This window comes from Anomaloglossus baeobatrachus, chromosome 1 (genome assembly GCF_048569485.1).
Source record: "Anomaloglossus baeobatrachus isolate aAnoBae1 chromosome 1, aAnoBae1.hap1, whole genome shotgun sequence".
Lineage (NCBI taxonomy): Eukaryota > Metazoa > Chordata > Amphibia > Anura > Aromobatidae > Anomaloglossus > Anomaloglossus baeobatrachus.
Genome location: NC_134353.1, coordinates 378,532,431 through 378,553,251, shown reverse-complemented (window position 1 = coordinate 378,553,251; position 20,821 = coordinate 378,532,431). Strand labels below are relative to the sequence as shown.

General features: G+C 48.6%; 1 protein-coding gene across 1 annotated transcript in view; it reads left to right on the top strand.

Annotated features, from left to right (window-relative positions):
* TIMM44 (translocase of inner mitochondrial membrane 44) overlaps positions 1-20,821 on the top strand; it is a 128,059-nt gene that overhangs the window by 71,937 nt on the left and 35,301 nt on the right. The window contains exons 7-8 of the mRNA XM_075352509.1: positions 11,545-11,630; positions 19,710-19,802. Of these exons, the coding sequence (XP_075208624.1) occupies positions 11,545-11,630; positions 19,710-19,802 (179 nt within the window). The remainder of the gene's footprint in view (positions 1-11,544; positions 11,631-19,709; positions 19,803-20,821) is intronic.

Here is a 20,821-nt window from a genome sequence, read left to right as displayed (position 1 = left end):
TATATATGTCTATATATATATATATGTTTATATATATATATATATATAAACATATATGTATATAATATATGTATATAATATATGTATATAATATATGTATATATATATCTGTGTATATATGTGAGCAAGGATGGTTGACCTTAGGGAGATCAACATCCACCACTGCGGAGACACCATCACGTGTTTCTCAACGCAGTGATTCTAGAGCAATGCCCCCTGGGAATGCCTCCCAGGGGGCATTGCTCTAGAATCACTGCGTTGAGAAACACGTGATGGTGTCTCCGCAGTGGTGGATGTTGATCTCCCTAAGGTCAACCATCCTTGCTCACATAGTCTTTTACTAGGCAATGTCCCACTAGCCAGATTCCTACTCCACACTGATGAGGGGCAAATACCCCGAAACGGCTGTCTGTGGATGGATACCATGTTTGGCATAGGTGGTCTCCTTGACTGGAGACTGCCCTTCCCGTGGTTGTTCCTTCCCGGCGAAAGACCTGGCTAGTTTCCTGCCAGCGTTGAGAAACATGTGATGGTGTCTCCGCAGGCCTTCTTGCTTTGAATATGTGTGTGTGTGTATATATATGTATATATATGTATATGTATATATATATATATATATGTTTATATATATGTGTATATATATATATGTGTATATATATATATATATATATACAGTTAGGTCCAGAAATATTTGGACAGTGACACAATTTTCGTGAGTTGGGCTCTGCATGCCCCCACATTGGATTTGAAATGAAACCTCTAAAACAGAATTCAAGTGCAGATTGTAACGTTTAATTTGAAGGTTTGATCAAAAATATCTGATAGAAATTGTAGGAATTGTACACATTTCTTTACAAACACTCCACATTTTAGGAGGTCAAAAGTAATTGGACAAATAAACCAAACCCAAACAAAATATTTTTATTTTCAATATTTTGTTGCAAATCCTTTGGAGGCAATCACTGCCTTAAGTCTGGAACCCATGGACATCACCAAACGCTGGGTTTCCTCCTTCTTAATGCTTTGCCAGGCCTTTACAGCCGCAGTCTTCAGGTCTTGCTTGTTTGTGGGTCTTTCCGTGTTAAGTCTGGATTGGAGCAAGTGAAATGCATGCTCAATTGGGTTAAGATCTGGTGATTGACTTGGCCATTGCAGAATGTTCCACTTTTTTGCACTCATGAACTCCTGGGTAGCTTTGGCTGTATGCTTGGGGTCATTGTCCATCTGTACTATGAAGCGCCGTCCGATCAACTTTGCGGCATTTGGCTGAATCTGGGCTGAAAGTATATCCTGGTACACTTCAGAATTCATCCGGCTACTCTTGTCTGCTGTTATGTCATCAATAAACACAAGTGACCCAGTGCCATTGAAAGCCATGCATGCCCATGCCATCACGTTGCCTCCACTATGTTCTACAGAGGATGTGGTGTGCCTTGGATCATGTGCCGTTCCCTTTCTTCTCCAAACTTTTTTCTTCCCATCATTCTGGTACAGGTTGATCTTTGTCTCATCTGTCCATAGACTACTTTTCCAGAACTGAGCTGGCTTCATGAGGTGTTTTTCAGCAAATTTAACTCTGGCCTGTCTATTTTTGGAATTGATGAATGGTTTGCATCTAGATGTGAACCCTTTGTATTTACTTTCATGGAGTCTTCTCTTTACTGTTGAATTGGAGACAGATACACCTACTTCACTGAGAGTGTTCTGGACTTCAGTTGATGTTGTGAACGGGTTCTTCTTCACCAAAGAAAGTATGCGGCGATCATCCACCACTGTTGTCATCCATGGACGCCCAGGCCTTTTTGAGTTCCCAAGCTTACCAGTCAATTCCTTTTTTCTCAGAATGTACCCGACTGTTGATTTTGCTACTCCAAGCATGTCTGCTATCTCTCTGATGGATTTTTTCTTTTTTTTTCAGCCTCAGGATGTTCTGCTTCACCTCAATTGAGAGTTCCTTAGACCGCATGTTGTCTGGTCACAGCAACAGCTTCCAAATGCAAAACCACACACCTGTAATCAACCCCAGACCTTTTAACTACTTCATTGATTACAGGTTAACGAGGGAGACACCTTCAGAGTTAATTGCAGCCCTTAGAGTCCCTTGTCCAATTACTTTTGGTCCCTTGAAAAAGAGGAGGCTATGCATTACAGAGCTATGATTCCTAAACCCTTTCTCCGATTTGGATGTGAAAACTCTCATATTGCAGCTGGGAGTGTGCACTTTCAGCCCATATTATATATATATATATATATAATTGTATTTCTGAACATGTTTTTGTAAACAGCTAAAATAACAAAACTTGTGTCACTGTCCAAATATTTCTGGACCTAACTGTATGTGTGTGTATGTATATGTGTGTGTGTATGTGTATATGTGTGTGTGTATGTATATATGTGTGTGTGTGTGTATATGTATATATGTGTGTGTGTGTGTATGTATATATGTGTATGTATATGTGTATGTATATGTATATATATATATATATATATATATATATATATATATATATACATATATATATATATATATATATATATATATATATATATATATATATATATATATATATATATATATATATATATATATATATACATACATTTCTCTCCTCCGTATATTCGGTTTACAAGATGCACCCCCTACTTTCTCCCAACAGAACAAAAGTGCGTCTTATAAAGCGAAAAATACGGTATGTTTTAACAAAAAATCAGTACCATAAAGAATAAACTCCTTTAAATTCTATTCATATACACTGTAATGCTTCAAATAGTGAGAGCTCGCCTTAAGTGATAACATCTGTAAAGCGCTGTCGAATTAATAGTGCTATATAAGGGAGTAAAATAAATAAAGCGCAAAATCGTACAGTCAGAGTAAAAATATACTACATCACAAGAGATAAGGGTACTTTACACGCTGTGACATCGCTAGCGATCTCGTTAGCGATGTAACACGCCAGATCGCACATACGATTTGCCGAGATCGCACAAAATTTTGTGACCGGCGCTACAAAAATGACCTATGTGCGATCTCGGCAAATCTTATCTGCGATTTGGCGTGTCACATCGCTAACGAGATCACTAGCGATGTAGCAGCGTGTAAAGCACCCTATACAGTTATAGTTATTGCACCATTCCATATTATCAAAAACCTGTAGGACCAATGCATCACCTTTCAAGTAACCAGGCAGATGTGGAGTAAGTGGTTGAAGATGCTGATTCATTCACATACGAAGTCCCTCACATCACAAATCGATCCATGAAATAATGGTGCAAATTGAAGGTGGAAAGACTTCTCTGTGTATTTTAAGAAAATCATGGAAAATAGTCATAGAATTATTCTTCTTCCATAAGAAATTGGAAGTATGAGTATTTAAGATGCCACTATCCAATCCATCATGAACAAGGAACTGTCATTTTTCTTTACAAATCAGAGTGGGATTAGAAAGGACTTTGTAGGTTTCATTATCGTTCAAAATATCAAGGACCTGTTTTTCAAATAAGGCTGCATCTAACACCACAATGAACCCCCCCTGTTAGATTTTTTTTTTTGATCACTAAATTGGGATTTTTACGACGTTCAATAATCGCTTTATTCACTGACCTAGTAAGGATCCTGCGATGAGGTGCTGATCCCAGCCCTAACTTCACGTTATTTCTTTATCGTTCCTATGGGAGACCCAGACCATGGGGTGTATAGCTACTGCCCCCGGAGGACACACAAAGTTACTACACTCAAAAACGTGTAGCTCCTCCCTCCTAGCATATACACCCCCTGCTAGCCAGATCTAGCCAGTTTCATGCTTTGTGTCAGGAGGATCACACACACACATGCATCCTTTTTTGATTTTTCATTTTTTCTAAAGATTTGGAAGAAAAGCTGGTCCATTGGACTCCCGGCATGTCCCTTCTCACCCCCCGTGGTGGCGGTGCTGTTAAGGTTGACTTCAGGGCAGGAGCCCTTCATGCCGCGCTCCTTCACCATCCCTTAGGGGCTCTGGCTTGAAGTTAGAGCCAACACGGTTCTCACTGCCTTGCAGGAGACCGGCCTCCATCCGCAGCCCTTTTGCAGGACCCTGCTGGACGGAGCTCTGGACCCCCACCCCACCAGGGACTGGGCCCTGCGTCTCAAAGCTAAGTATAGAGACGTTATTCAGAGGGTCCTTCTGCATTGTGGGGCACTTTTATTGGGGGGGACAGTGATTGCTTGATAATGCTGCTTTTTACTGTGTTTCTGGCCGGTTCCACGGTTTTTACTGAGAACCGCGCCGATGATGCCTGATTGTCGGCCGCATGCATAACTCTAGGCCCCGGCTTCAGCCGCGGCCTAGTTTCGTTTCGTTCCCCTGCATGTCAGTCATGCAGGGGGACACTGCAGCGCCGCCCGCTCTGCACAGGGGAGGACACTCCTTTTTGAGGAGATGATTCCCTCCCCTGTACATCTCCTTAGCCCTCCGATTCCCGCTCCTGGGTTAACCCCCGCCCCCCCCCCCCTCACTCTGGCGCCATTTTCTCAGCGTTCTTAGTACACTGGTCGGCGCTGGCTGCTCTGCAGTGCAGAGGGAGTGAATATCTGGCTGGGGGTCCAGGCTTGGAATCCGGATGGCACTCATAATAGCGGCCTGATAAGTCACAACCTCTGGTTGTGCACTTTTATACACTCTCAGGGCATTCTGAAGGAGTTAATTCTTTATTATAGAACCTCCTCCTCAGCAGCATGTCTCACACTAGGAGCAAAGCTCCAAGGCTGTACACTACATGTTCTGCATGTAAGCTCATATTGCCTGAACCGGCACACTGTAATGGTTCTTATGTGGTGGTGCCTCAGCCTGGAGTCTCCCCAGGCTGAACCCCTGTCTTGGGTATTCTAGACATTCTAGACAGAGCCCCCACCTCTGCAGCATGTCTCACAGAGCGAGGCTGCAGGCTGTTTTTATTATCCACTGCAGGTAGTCTCGTACGGCTATACCGAGCTCATAACCACTGTGGCCCCTCAGCTTGGGGGCTCATTAATGGTCCCTCCAGCTGCTCCGGTTTCGGTGGCTGACCCCTGAGGGAATCCTATTTCCAGGGGTCGGCTGTCCCGGCATCTGCTGAGCATGCAGCCCCCTTCTCAGGGCGTTTTCTGCTTCGCTCAGCAAAGCTCACAAGGGACTCTCCTTCTGGGCTCAGACCCCGTCCTCCTGACAGGGAGACGCAGGGTCCCCTGTCCTCCCCGTCCCGCAGCTCCGATTACGAGCTGACTCACTGGACGAGGAGGATGTCTCTTCCACGGGCTCGGACGCTACTTTATGTACATTGATCCGTCCGTAGGTGACGCAGATGCGAATGATTGGATTGCGTCCATTATACTTGTACTGGACCTCCATCCGCCTGTATCAGGGGAGTATTCCCCGCCGGCAGAAAGGCATCAGTATACCTTTAACAGGACGAGGAGTGTGTTCCTTAACCACTCCAGTTTTCAGCCCGCTGCGTCCAAGCCCCACAGCCTATCCTGCAGACCCCACAGCGGGGTTCTGCTGCCTGTCTCCCCCTCCCATCAGAAGTGGTCAAGGAGTGTACTCATTCGCCAAGGGTGGCCACTCCAGTGTCTAGACTTTCAGCCCGGATAGTTGTATCAGTGGCTGACGGCACCTCTATATGGATCCTACGGTACTTTAATTTTGTACTGGACCTCAATCCGCCGGAGTTACCTTATCTAGGTGAACACAACGTGTGTTCCTTAACCACTCCAGTTTTCAGGCCCCTGTAACCAGCCCAGGGTCCGCTCTGACAGTCGCTTCCCATGAAGCGTGATTCTGAGGACTGTGTTTCCCCTGTCCACCAATGGTGGTCAAGAAGTGAGCTCATTCACCTCAGGTGGCTCAGCCCGGACCGTTATGTCAGTGGCTGATGGCTCCTCACTTAAGGTTCTGCGGTCCGCCCGGTTGTCCTTTGGGCCAAGTCGGTATGGGGACGGCAGGAGCTTCGTTCTCCTCAGCTTTACAGCAGTGCGGTTTTTTTGTACCTTCTCTGCTTCTCTGGAGGAGATGCATTCTCTCACAGGGACTCTATGCCCAAAACGGTTGCCTGAACTTCCAGACTTCAGTCTTTTCATCCTATGCCAGGTCTGCCATGCTGGTCACCGCACGGCGGTGGTCTTGGCTACCTTCCTCGCTATCCGCAGGCTCCTGTGGCTTCGGAAATGGAAGGCAGATGCCTCTATGGAGGTTCCTTGCTGGGCTCCCCCTTGGTGGTACCAGTTTCCTCGGAACCAGCTGGGTGAAATTAAGGAAGCTCTTGGCGGGGAGTGTTCTTCCTTGCCACAAACCTAAACCAGGGAACCTGTCCAGGGCAGGAATCATTTGAGGTTTCGGTGGTTTCCGTTCCTCCATCTGATCGTCCTCTAGCTCGGCCTAGGTTCATAGAACCAAATGGCTCGAAGCTGCGTCTTCAGAAGACCGCAGGAGATGCTGTCACTGAGTCAGCTTCCTCCGAGCTATCTAGCCACGCCAACAACCTCCTTGGTCGGTGGCAGGCTCTCTCCACTTGGCGACGTAGGGTTCTAACACGTCTCCGTTCAGTGGGGGCGGGATTATATCTCCCTTGGCTACAGGATGGACTTCTGTCCACCCGCCAAACAGATTTTTTCTGTCAACTCCTCCCGGCTCCAAGGCCGCCGCCTTCTCACAGGCCGTGGCATTTCTTGCAGGCCAATGGAGTAATTGTACCGGTTCCCGACTGGGAACGGTTCTGAGATTTTTGCTTAAATCTATTCCTAGTCCCCGAAGAGGGCGGTGCCTTCCGACCTGGATCTTTAGTTTTTCAAGCATAGCCAGGTGTGGCGTGTTCACATGGAGTCTCGGTTTTGTTCCGTGTGTTTTTTTCACCGGATCAATCAAGAACCCAAGGAGATTCCCTAGCAGCCATCGGCATCAGAGATGCCTATCGGCAGGAGTCAATCGCAGTTTCACACCAGCGTTGACTACGTTTTGACAATCGGAGTGGTCCAATTCGTGGCTCTTCCCTTGGGGTTAGCCACGGCCCCTCGAGTATTCTCATTGGGGCAGCTGTGATTAGGGTCCTGCACCCCTAGGGTTTGGCAGTGATCTTTTGCCCTGGACGGCCTTCTTCTCGGGGCTTCATCCAGTGCTGACTCTTAGCAGAGTGCTTCGCTCACTCTCGCCACTCTGACCTATTCGGGTGGCTTGTCTTTCTGTCCAAGTCCACTCTGACTTCGAACCAGAGGTTCTCAGGGCGTCAATGGAAGCGATTCCTTGCCCAGTTTCTCCTGCGTCCTCTGAGACTGGATGTTTTCCGCTGTACAAGCGAACTCACTCCTCCCACGGGGTGGTGGCTTCGCCACTGACCAGGGGCTCGTTTCAGTGGTGGCTTCGGCCACTCTGTCTCAGGGGCGCTCCTTTCTGGCCCGTCCCGGGTGATCCTCACCAGGATGCTAGCCTATCCGCCTTGGGAGCAGTATATCTCCACCGTGGAGCGCAGGGCGCTTGGACTCTGTCCGAATCAGCCCTCTGGATCAATGTGCTGGAAATCAGAGCTGTATTTCTGGCTCTCTAAGCCTTCACCATCTGTTGGCGGCTAGGCACTTTCGAGTCCAGTCGGACAACGTGACAGCGTTTTCCTACATCAGCTTCCAGGGCGGGACACTCAGCCGCCTGGCAATCTTGGCGGCTCAACATTCTTCAGTGGACAAGGGACTCCTAGTCCACCGTATCCGCAGTCCACATCCTAGATGTGAAAACTGCGAGGCAGGCTATTTCAGCTGTGCAACCGTGGTCCACAATCCTCAGGTTTTGCGGTAGACACACTGGTTCATGTTTGATCCCAGCTTTGTCTCTTTACGAATTTCACCCTCTACCTCTTGTCCAGAGTCCTGCGCAAGATCAGTAAAGGGGGCCGTCGGGTCATTCTTCCAGACTGACCCAAGCAGGCTTGGTACTCTGACCTGCTCCTTCTGTCCGTTGGGTTGCCATGGCATCTTCCGGACCGTTCAGACCTTTTCTCAAAAGGTCCGTTTTTTCCGTCAGAATTCTGGATTCTCAGATTGACGGCGTAGCTCTTGAGTCCTGGATCTTGGCGACTTCTGATATCCTTCCTGAAGTCATCTCCGCTATGACTCGAGCTCCAAAGTGTCCTTTGACCTTTTTGGCCTTGCCGACCCTCCTGTCCCTTCCACAGTCCGGTCTACAGCTAGGACTATCCCTCATTAAGGGACAGGTCTCGGCTCTGTCAGTATGTGCCAGCGGCGTATCGTCCGGCTGGCTCCGGTGCGCTCCTTTAAGGGCGCATCTCACATCATTCCGCCTTTCCGGCGGCCTATGGAGCCCTGGGACCTTAATCCGGTCCTCCCGGTTCCTTTGTTTCATCTTTCACAGAAAGTACTCTTTCTAGTGGCTATAATTTCCCGCCAGAGAGTTCTGGCTGCACTCTCTCGGAGTCACCCCCTTTTTTGGTCTTTTGCATCAAGACAAGGTGGTCTTCGTCCGACTCCGGACTTTTTTCCCTAAGGTGGTTACTGCTTCCACCTTATCCGGGGCAATTTTCCTGCCTTCCTTTTGTCCGGCTCCTGTTCATCGCTTGAGGAAGCGTTGCATATCCTGGATCTGGTGCGGGCGCTCCGGATCTATGTGTCTCGCACCGCCGTTATTAGGCGGTGCACCTCTCTGGTGCTGACTGTTAGTCAGCGTAGCGGTCTCTCGGCATCTAAGCCGACCCTGATCGTTGGCTTAGGTCGGCCATTTCCGAGACCTACAAGTGTACTCAAGTGCCTTCCCTGCCGGGGATCAGAGCACATTTGATCAGACCTGTCGGCGCCTTTTTTTTGGGCTTTCAGGCACCAGGTTACGGCTCAGTAGGTCTGTCAGACTGCAGCTCGAATTAGTCTGCATACTTTTTCGAAGCACTACCCAAGGCATGCTCATGCTTTGGCAGACGCGGGCTTGGGCAGACGCATTTTACCGGCGTCTGTCGCCCATTTGTGAAGTTAGGTTTGCCTGCTTCTCAGTTGTCTGTTTATTCCCACCCATGGACTGCTTTTGAACGTCCCATGGTCTGGGTCTCCCATAGGAACGATAAAGAAAAAGAGAATTTTGTTACTTACCGTAAATTCTTTTTCTTATAGTTCCGTCAAGATTTACCTTGTTTGAAAAAAGTTTCAATGCTTGAGCACATGGTTCTTTGGAATAGTAATCACGATTACTGATTTTTAACTGCAGCATTAGACATTGATATCATTGCTACTAAAGTTTTTGCAACACAATGAACGATAGACCTCTTTGTCCTCATCCTCCTCTTTGTCCCCATCCTCCTCCTCTTTGTCCCCATCCTCCTCCTCTTTGTCCCCATCCTCCTCCTCTTTGTCCCCATCCTCCTCCTCTTTGTCCCCATCCTCTTCCTCTTTGTCCCCATCCTCCTCCTCTTTGTCCCCATCCTCCTCCTCTTTGTCCCCATCCTCCTCCTCTTTGTCCCCATCCTCCTCCTCTTTGTCCCCATCCTCCTCCTCTTTGTCCCCATCCTCCTCCTCTTTGTCCCCATCCTCCTCCTCTTTGTCCCCATCCTCCTCCTCTTTGTCCCCATCCTCCTCCTCTTTGTCCCCATCCTCCTCCTCTTTGTCCCCATCCTCCTCCTCTTTGTCCCCATCCTCCTCCTCTTTGTCCCCATCCTCCTCCTCTTTGTCCCCATCCTCCTCCTCTTTGTCCCCATCCTCCTCCTCTTTGTCCCCATCCTCCTCCTCTTTGTCCCCATCCTCCTCCTCTTTGTCCCCATCCTCCTCCTCTTTGTCCCCATCCTCCTCCTCTTTGTCCCCATCCTCCTCCTCTTTGTCCCCATCCTCCTCCTCTTTGTCCCCATCCTCCTCCTCTTTGTCCCCATCCTCCTCCTCTTTGTCCCCATCCTCCTCCTCTTTGTCCCCATCCTCCTCCTCTTTGTCCCCATCCTCCTCCTCTTTGTCCCCATCCTCCTCCTCTTTGTCCCCATCCTCCTCCTCTTTGTCCCCATCCTCCTCCTCTTTGTCCCCATCCTCCTCCTCTTTGTCCCCATCCTCCTCCTCTTTGTCCCCATCCTCCTCCTCTTTGTCCCCATCCTCCTCCTCTTTGTCCCCATCCTCCTCCTCTTTGTCCCCATCCTCCTCCTCTTCGTCCCCATCCTCCTCCTCTTCCTCCCCATCCTCCTCCTCTTCGTCCCCATCCTCCTCCTCTTCCTCCCCATCCTCCTCCACTTCCTCCCCATCCTCCTCCTCTTCCTCCCCTTTTCCCCTCCTCTTCCTCCCCTTTTCCCCTCCTCTTCCTCCCCTTTTCTCCTCCTCTTCCTCCCCTTTTCTCCTCCCCTTTTCTCCTCCTCTTCTCTACTCCCCTTTTCTCCTCCTCTTCTCTCCTCCCCTTTTCTCCTCCTCTTCTCTCCTCCCCTTTTCTCCTCCCCTTTTCTCCTCCCCTTTTCTCCTCCCCTTTTCTCCTCCCCTTTTCTCCTCCCCTTTTCTCCTCCTCTTCTCTCCTCCTCTTCTCTCCTCCCCTTCTCTCCTCCCCTTCTCTCCTCCTCTTCTCTCCTCCCCTTCTCTCCTCCCCTTCTCTCCTCCTCTTCTCTCCTCCTCTTCTCTCCTCCCCTTCTCTCCTCCCCTTCTCTCCTCCCCTTCTCTCCTCCCCTTCTCTCCTCCCCTTCTCTCCTCCCCTTCTCTCCTCTTCTCTCCTCCCCTTCTCTCCTCCCCTTCTCTCCTCTTCTCTCCTCCCCTTCTCTCCTCCCCTTCTCTCCTCCCCTTCTCTCCTCCCCTTCTCTCCTCCCCTTCTCTCCTCCCCTTCTCTCCTCCCCTTCTCTCCTCCCCTTCTCTCCTCCCCTTCCTCCTGTTCTCCCCTCCCCTCATCCTCCTCCTTTTTTAAATGCATTAAAATAGCGGCTTAATTTCAACCTATAGTTGCAGCTAATTTTAAATTTAAAAAATCTGCATTTTGACGAATGCGGATTATTGTAGAATTCAAGTCCACTCAAATTTATTTGATCATCACTAGTTAGCTTGGATATAAATGATGAGCGAGCACGACATACAATGCTCGGGTGCTCAGTACTCGAAACGAGCAGGATGGACAGACATGACTCAAGTATAGAGTTTAATCGAAGTCAGTGGGAAACTCAAGCATTTTTCCTGAGGATTGTCCGGAAAAATGCTTGAATTTCCTTTTGACTTCCATTTTACTCGGCACTCGAGTTGTGTCCAGCCGTCTTACTCGTTTCATGCACCCGAGCATTGTATGTAGTGATCATTCATCACTAATATTTATATCTATCCATGGCCATCGTTGATCTAGGAAGTATGCCATCCTGGGATGGGCTATCTACTAGTTTTATATAATAATGTGACAAGTGCCATTTTTCCCATGACTGTGAATGTCTTTTTAAGGCATTTGACGCAGCTACTGGAATAGTTTATGCCTTGCATTGTTTTTGAGGATACAACAGGCATTTCCATTATGTTAAGTTTAGTACAATATAAGGCTTTTATTATTGCATCTTTTTATGTATTTTTTTATATTTTGATGATTTTATTTACTTATATTTTAGGGAGACGACTGGTATAGTTCTGCATAAAGATTCTAAATGGCATCAGCAATGGAAAGACTTTAAAGATAACAATGTAGTATTTAACAGTAAGTATATAGTGTAAACTGCTTCTCTTTCAAAAAGTACATGCAATTTTACTGTGTCGCACCACCACTTGGCATCTATAGTGTTTTCACAGGTCACCAGGTCAAAATTAAACAGATTTTTCTCATTTTCTTCTCAATGTTCTCGAGTGTTCTGGGGGTTTTTTGGGGTTCTTTTTGTTTTATTGTAGTATGATTCCAGAGATATGGACCTTTTTTAATTTGTGCTTACTCTTATGGCCTTTACAAGAGTACGGTCCTCACAGGATTCTCGGAAGGCATGTCTTTTTCTGGTCTACATTATTACCTTTTAAGCCAAGCCCCTTGGAAAAGAGCATGATAACTAGCAATATTGAGGGGAACAGTTTCACCTGGTGACAGGTCGTCCCTGAAACGTACATACACGTTTGATCTCTTACCCATCCTTAACATATGGCATGATGTGGAGCAGAATCTAACTTTTAATTCATTGTCCAAGTCAGCCCCAATCGTTTGAATATGTCTTATGTATTAAATAGGCAAAGACGCTTAATAGATCAGTTTTGATCTGTTGGACCCTGTCACCCAAAAGCAAGATCTCCTTGTCACATCCATTGCAAATGTAGTGTCTGTTCACATGTCGCGGTCAAATCAGTATTAGGAAAAATATTGAATGTTATTTGTTAATGAGGTATAGCTGAGGTGGCCATGGAGTCCTGCAGGACCAATCCGTCACACTGGTCTATTGAAGACTTATCTTGAATGATTTTATCAACGTGGAACTAAACCTCAGTCAGAAAATATCTACGTGACTGATTTTGGTGAGCATCTCTGTGACCTATACAGGGGTTACTCCAGGAAGGGGGAGGAGGTGATCCTGTGTTACTAGAACTGATTATTCATAGAATTGTTGTCTTTCATATTTTCGCAAAAGCGATCTCTACAAATTGGAAAATGGCCATTGTGAGGCATACAAAACATCATGATTTGGGGAAAGAGAAACAGATTAAAAAAATAATTAAAGAAAAATCTATTTTCCCACTTTTTTATTGAGAAACTGAAAACCATGATTATATGCTGCTGTCACCAGGAGGTGGGCACATACCCACAATGTATCCCACATATCCCTTTCTGCAGACCCTTAGTGAATCCACTTTAGCTTAGTTTCTGTAGGAGGTAGACTTTCCATCTTCTGTTGTGAGTTATTTCTATTTTCTTTATCGTTCTTATGGGAGACCCAGACCATGGGTGTTTAGCTTCTGCCTCCGGAGGACACACAAAGTACTACACTTAAAAGTGTAGCTCCTCCCTCTGAGCTTATACACCCCCTGGAGAACCAGATCTAGCCAGTTTATCGCTTTGTGTTCAGGAGGCATACATCCACACATGCATTCTCATCTGATTTCTTTGATTTTTGGAAAGAGTTTGAAGAAAAGCGGGTCCAAGTCTGGACTCCCGGCATGTCCCTTCTCACCCCACTGTGTCGGCGGTGTTGTAAGGTTGATTCCTAGGCTGCAGCCTTACATGCCGTGCTCCTTCACCATCCCTCCTGGGTTCTGGCTTGAAGTGGGAGCCAGCACGGTCTCCATCCGCAGCCCTTCAGGAGCCCTGCGTCTCAGCAAGCTAAGTACCTGAGACGTTTACTTTTCGGGGTCCCTGTACATTATTGTTGTGGGAGAGTGTGCTTATTGTGTTTTTTGACATTTCCGGCGGGTTCTCTAGCTGTCGCCTGAGAACCGCGCTGATGGTGCCTGCGCGCCGGCCGCGCCGCTCAAATATAGGCCCCGGCTCCGCCGGAGGCCTAGTTTCGGTTTCACTGCCCTTGCATGTCACTCATGCAGAGGGACAGGCTCGGCTCCGCCCGGCGGCCGTTCTGCAAGGGGAGGGACACTCCCCACTGCAGTGTGTGTCCCCTCCCCTGTAGGTCTCTATGGCCCTCCAGATCCCGCTCCTCAAGCAAGTCTCGCCCCCTCCCTTTGCTCCGGCGGCCATTTTATCAGCGTTCTCTCTGCGATCAGTCACATTGCAGCGCTGGTCTGCAGCATCTCTGCTGAGGTGCTGTGCTTGGGGGTCCGGGCTTCGGGATCTGGAGGGCACACAACACCGCTCCAGCGGTCCGGTAAGCCACAACCGGTCCCCGGTTGTGGACCTCTGTTTATACTCTCTGGGGTTCATTCTCTACTCCAGCAGCATGTCTCACACGAGGAGCAAGGCTCCAAAGCTGTATTCAGTATGCACTGCATGTAAGCTCCTGCTGCCTGAACCGAGCATATTCCCACATTGTGATGCCTGCTCTAACCTGGCGGTGCCTCAGCCTGGAGTCTCACCCCCAGTGGTCTCTCAGGCTGCTCCTGCTCCTGTGGTTAAACCCCCGGCTTGGGTAGAATCCTTTTCTAGGTCTATCTCCCAGTCTTTTGCTGACTCCATGGGACTTCTGTCCAGGACTTTGCTGAACATGCATCAGCCCCCTTCACAGGGTGCCTCTGCTGCTAGGGGTCTCTCAGGACCGGAGCTCACAGAGGATTCATCTGGTCCCAGACCCCGTCCTCCTAAGAAGAGACGCAGGGTTCCCTCTCCTTCCTCGTCCTGCGGCTCTGATTCAGTAGCTGACTCGCAGGATGAGGAGGATGCCTTTACAGGGGGCTCGGAGGCTACCTCCATGTACCCAATTGATCTGTCCGAAAGTGACTCAGATGTTAGTGACTTGATTGCTTCCATTAATTCTGTACTGGATCTCAATCCGCCAGTATCAGAGGAGCAACCCTCTCTGGCAGAAAAGCACCAGTTTACCTCGCCTAAGAGAGCAAAGAGTGTGTTCTTTAACCACTCCAGTTTTCAGGCCGCTGTGACCAAGCCCAGGGCCTGTCCTGACAAACGCTTCCCAAAGCGTGGTTCTGACGACCGCTTTCCCTTTCCACCTGAGGTGGTCAAGGAGTGGGCTCATTCCCCAAAGGTAGACCCTCCGGTGTCTAGGCTCTCAGCCCGGACCATTGTATCGGTGGCTGATGGCACCTCCCTTAAGGATTCCACTGACCGCCAGATTGACCTTCTGGCCAAATCCGTATATGAAGCGGCGGGGGCCTCGTTTTCCCCGACTTTTGCAGCAGTGTGGGCTCTCAAAGCCATCTCTGCTTCTCTAGAGGAGATGCATTCCCTCGCCAGGGAATCTATGCCCGAATTGGTTCCCTTAACTTCCCAAGCTTCAGCTTTTTCATCCTATGCCATGTCTGCCATGCTGGAGGCTTCTCACCGCACTGCGGTGGCTTCGGCTAATTCCCTCGCTATCCGCAGGATCTTGTGGCTTCGAGAGTGGAAGGCAGATGCTTCTTCAAAGAAGTACCTTGCGGGGCTCCCTTTTGCTGGGTCCCGGCTGTTCGGAGAACAGCTGGATGAAATTATTAAGGAAGCTACTGGCGGGAAGAGTACTTCCATGCCACAAACCAAAACCAGGAAACCTGTCCAGGGCAGGAATCAGTCGAGGTTTCGTTCCTTTCGTTCCTCCAACTGGTCGTCCTCTAAGCCCTCCGCCTCGTCCACTAGCTCAGCCAAGGACCAGAAATCCAACTGGCGCCCAAAAGCACGTCCACAGAAGACCGCAGGAGGTGCTGCCGCTAAGGCAGCCTCCTCGTGACTATCTGTCCGCGCCAGCAACGTCCTTAGTCGGTGGCAGGCTCTCCCACTTTGGCGACGCGTGGTTTCAACACGTCTCCGATCAGTGGGTAAGGGATATCATCTCCCACGGCTACAGGATAGAATTCTCTTCCAGCCCGCCAAACAGATTTTTTTCTCTCAACTCCCCCCTGCTCCAAGGCCGCCGCCTTCTCACAGGCCGTGGCATCCCTGCAGGCAAGCGGAGTGATTGTACCAGTTCCCACTCGGGAACGGTTCAGAGGTTTCTACTCAAATCTCTTCCTAGTTCCCAAAAAGGACGGTTCCTTCCGGCCCATCCTGGATCTCAAGCTTCTCAACAAGCATGTTCAGGTGCTGCACTTTCTCATTGTCTCTGTGATCAGTCATTGCCTCAATGACCCAAGGAGATTTCCTGGCGTCCATCGACATCAGAGATGCCTATCTGCATGTGCCAATTGCAGTTTCTCACCAGCGTTGGCTACGTTTTGCAATTGGAGAAGATCATTTCCAATTTGTGGCTCTTCCTTTCGGGTTGGCCACAGCTCCTCGGGTATTCACCAAGGTCATGGCAGCAGTGATTGCGGTCCTGCACCTACAGGGGTTGGCAGTGATTCCTTACCTGGATGACCTTCTAGTCAAGGCGTCATCCAGCGTGGACTGTCAGCGGAGTGTCTCGCTCACTCTCGCCACTCTAGCCCAGTTCGGGTGGCTTGTTAATCTTCCCAAATCCACTCTGACTCCGACCCAGAGTCTCACGTACCTAGGGATGCAGTTCGAGACTTTGCCGGCACTTGTGAAGTTGCCATTAGTCAAACAGCAGTCCCTCCAACTGGCGGTGCGTTCTCTGCTGAGACCCCGCCGTTATTCCCTCAGGCGCTTGATGCAGGTGCTGGGTCAAATGGTGGCGTCAATGGAGGCTGTTCCCTTTGCCCAGTTCCATCTGCGTCCCCTGCAGCTGGACATTCTCCGCTGTTGGGACAAGCGGCCTTCCTCCTTGCACAGGTTGTTGGCTCTGTCTCCACAGACCAGGAGCTCTCTTCAGTGGTGGCTTCGGCCCCTCTCTCTGTCCCAGGGGCGCTCCTTCCTGGCCCCGTCCTGGGTGATTCTCACCACAGATGCCAGCCTTTCCGGCTGGGGAGCGGTATATCTCCACCACAGAGCACAGGGCACTTGGACTCCGTCCGAGTCAGCCCTTTCAATCAATGTGCTGGAAACCAGAGATGTGCTTCTAGCTCTCCTAGCCTTTCACCACTTGTTGGCGGGCAGGCACATTCGAGTCCAGTCAGACAACGCGACAGCGGTTGCCTACATCAATCACCAAGGCGGGACACGCAGCCGCCTGGCAATGTTGGAGGTCCAACGCATTCTTCAATGGGCGGAGGACTCCAAGTCCACCATATCCGCAGTCCACATCCCAGGCGTAGAAAACTGGGAGGCAGATTATCTCAGCCGTCAATCCGTGGACGGTGGCGAGTGGTCCCTGCACCCGGCAGTGTTTCAGTCAATCTGCCGTAAGTGGGGCACTCCGGACGTGGATCTAATGGCATCCCGTCACAACAACAAAGTTCCGGTTTACGTGGCTCGCTCCCACGATCCTCAGGCCTTCGCCGCGGACGCTCTGGTTTAAGACTGGTCCCAGTTTCGTCTGTCCTACGTGTTTCCCCCTCTAGCTCTCTTGCCCAGAGTCCTGCGCAAGATCAGAATGGAGGGTCGTCGAGTCATCCTCATTGCACCGGACTGGCCCAGGCGAGCTTGGTACCCAGACCTGCTCCATTTGTCCGTAGAGGTGCCGTGGCATCTCCCGGACCGTTCAGACCTTCTCTCGCAAGGTCCGTTTTTCCGCCTGAATTCTGCGGCTCTCAAATTGACGGCGTGGCTCTTGAGTCCTGGATCTTGACGGCTTCTGGTATTCCTCCTGAAGTCATCTCCACTATGACTCTGGCCTGTAAGTCTTCCTCCGCCAAGATCTATCACAGGACTTGGAAAATTTTCCTGTCCTGGTGTCGCTCTTCCGGCCATCCTCCTTGGCCATTCTCCTTGCCGACCCTTCTGTCCTTTCTACAGTCCGGTCTGCAGCTAGGACTGTCCCTCAACTCTCTCAAGGGACAAGTTTCAGCTCTATCAGTGCTGTTCCAGCGGCGTCTCGCTCGGCTGGCTCAGGTCCGCACCTTCATGCAAGGCGCGTCTCACATCATTCCGCCTTACCGGCGGCCCTTAGGTCCCTGGGACCTTAATTTGGTTATCACGGTTTTGCAGAAACCCCCCTTTGAGCCCCTTAGGGAGGTTTCTTTGTTTCGTCTGTCACAGAAAGTGGCCTTTCTGGTGGCCATAACTTCCCTCAGGAGAGTCTCTGATTTGGCTGCGCTCTCCTCGGAGTCACCTTTTTTGGTTTTTCATCAAGACAAGGTGGTTCTCCGTCCGACTCCGGACTTTCTTCCTAAGGTGGTCTCTCCTTTCCACCTTAACCAGGACATTACCCTACCTTCCTTTTTGTCCGGCTCCTGTTCATCGCTTTGAAAAAGCGTTGCATACTTTGGATCTGGTGCGTGCTCTCCGGATCTATGTGTCTCGCACCGCTGCTCTTAGGCGGTGCACTTCTCTTTTTGTGCTCACCACAGGCCGGCGCAAGGGCCTCTCTGCTTCTAAGCCGACCTTAGCACGTTGGATTAGGTCGACCATTTCGGACGCCTACCAGTGCACTCAGGTGCCTCCCCCGCCGGGGATCAAGGCACATTCGACCAGAGCTGTCGGTGCCTCTTGGGCTTTCAGGCACCAGGCTACGGCTCAGCAAGTCTGTCAGGCTGCCACTTGGACTAGCCTGCATACCTTTTCGAAGCACTACCAAGTGCATGCTCATGCTTCGGCAGATGCGAGCTTGGGCAGACGCATCCTTCAGGCGGCTGTCGCCCATTTGTGAAGTTAGGTTCTGCCTACTTCTTAGTTTTTTCTGTTTATTTCCCACCCATGGACTGCTTTGAGACGTCCCATGGTCTGGGTCTCCCATAGGAACGATAAAGAAAAAGAGAATTTTGTTTACTTACCGTAAATTCTTTTTCTTATAGTTCCGTATTGGGAGACCCAGCTCCCTCCCTGTTGCCTGTTGGCAATTTCTTGTTCCGCGTGTTATCACCGGCTGTTGTCGTGGACAGAGTCTCTGGTTGTTCTGGTTCTTACTCTGTTTTACTTGTGGGTGGCTATTCTCCTTCAGCTTTTGCACTAAACTGGCTAGATCTGGTTCTCCAGGGGGTGTATAAGCTCAGAGGGAGGAGCTACACTTTTAAGTGTAGTACTTTGTGTGTCCTCCGGAGGCAGAAGCTAAACACCCATGGTCTGGGTCTCCCAATACGGAACTATAATAAAAAGAATTTACGGTAAGTAAACAAAATTCTCTTTTTTTTTCTCTTCGTTGTATGTGAGAAACCAGGTCAAAATCACTTTTCTGTTGTCCTCTAGTGAGCAGGCTGGATTTTTTTTTACAATTACTACCTCAAAGAAGGCAACGTGGAAAAGAGCGACCTAGTTTCTCTGTTACTTGTAAACCATGGGGTTACTCAGCATTTCTACCTCTTCCTTATTCTCCGGTTCTCAAATGACCGATTGAGACAACCTGAAGGAATGACCCTGCAGGATCTCCAGGGGCTTCAAAGCAAAGATGGGCAGGAAGAGTGAGTTTGGTCTGGACACTATAGCGCTCTACTCTCCCACTTGCCCAAGTCCTCAGTCTGTGTCCTGCTGGCTTGCTGGAACAGGCTGGGGGGACTCTTCTCCAGCTTGAAAAGGGTATGGTTCTATCTATCCCTCTTTTCACTTGAAGTGATGGACGCCAGTACCTGTCTGGTTGCAGGGAGAGAGTAGGGGGAGACTACGAGGAGCCGGGGGTACCCAACACTTTATGGTGCACCTCCGCTGGCAGGTAGGCAGTAAGGGAGGGATAGACAACCCCCTATTCCCTAATTATAGGACGACTATCTTAAAACTACAACTACTATAGTTGGCTTACCTATAGCTAAGAGATTACCATCACTCATCCCACCAATCGTCTCTACCTTTCCACACCCACCTCACGTGACTGGTCTATAATGTGTAGACACTTAGAAGCAATTTAGCTTTCATATTTAACGATTTTAATACTAATATTAAAAAAATATCTATTTTAGGAGTTGTTTTTTTCTGTTTTATTTAATTCCCCTCTTTTTCCCAAAGAACTACTCTCAGTTCCAATTTGAACCTGAAATGCATCAGCGCCTTATTTGCTTTGTCCTGAGTCTGTATTATGAGGCATGATTGCTTGAGTCATGGCAATTCTCTGGTCAAGGAGGATTTTGATCATGCCAGTCATCACTGCACCCTTGTTAACAAGACAAATGGAACAGACAGTATGTGGCACTGTAGCAGCAGAAGCTAAAGGGGAACATTTCTTTAGGAAGTTTATGATTCATATAAAGTGATCCTATATTTTTTTTTTCTAAATAGGATTTTTCGAAATGAAGATGAAATATGATGAAAGTGATAATGCACTTATCAGAGCATCTCGTACTCTCACGGACAAAATCAGTGACCTTTTTGGTAAGCTACATTACTTTGTTCTGCTTTTGGGTGTTTTAGAAGTTACTGTTGGTGGTATACATCGTCACTTAGGCTTTATTTGCTTAGACTGTATGAGCAAATTACTCATGCAAGTAGGTTCTTTGGCAGATAACTCCCATATGCAACCCTATATAGCTTTATTCCCTGTCAAGCTTGCATGTAAAGACTTCAGCATTGCTTTAGTCACTGCACTCACCAGCTGATTGTCTATCATGCTTTTTATGTGTATTGTTCTCGTTCAGCTTCTTGTTTTTGACTGCTTTTTCCAACACGAATGACTATTACAAAATACAAACTATACAATGCGGCATGAGGTTTCTGTAATAGGTCTCTGTGGTGGACAAATGCCATAGTCTCTATCAAGATAGTGGCCACTGTGTGGCATACAGTATATGTATGCACACCATTTTTTAAGCATTGCTGCCCCCCCCCCTCCTGAAGTATATGTCATGAATGTATACACTTAGCCTAGCCTGTTTTTAATGTATAAAAAACAACTTGGAACCCCCCCCCCACCACCACCACCACCGGAAGTCACGTGCGTGATCACGTGACTTTCGGTGGTTGCCATGGTAGCACAGGGTCATGACTCCTGTAGCTGACATGAATTACATTCGGTTTCACTCGGCCCGGAGCCCAGTGAAGCAGAAAGTGAGCATATCTGCTGTTTACAGCTGTATAGCTGTGATCAGCAGATAGGGCAGAGCGATCGGATTGTTGATCCATATAGCCCCCCTAGGGGGACTAGTAAAAAAAAAAAAAATAAAAATAAAAAAAAGTTTTAAAAAATAAGAAACCTAAAAGTTCAAATCACCCCCCTTTTACCCCATTAAAAATTAAAGGGTTAAAAAAATAAAAAATATACACACATTTGGTATCGCCGCGTTCAGAATTCCCCGATCTATCAAAATGTAAAAATTAATCTGCTTGGTAAATGGTGTAGCAGCAAAAAAATTCCAAACGCCATAATTACATTTTTTTGACGCCGCAAGTTTTGC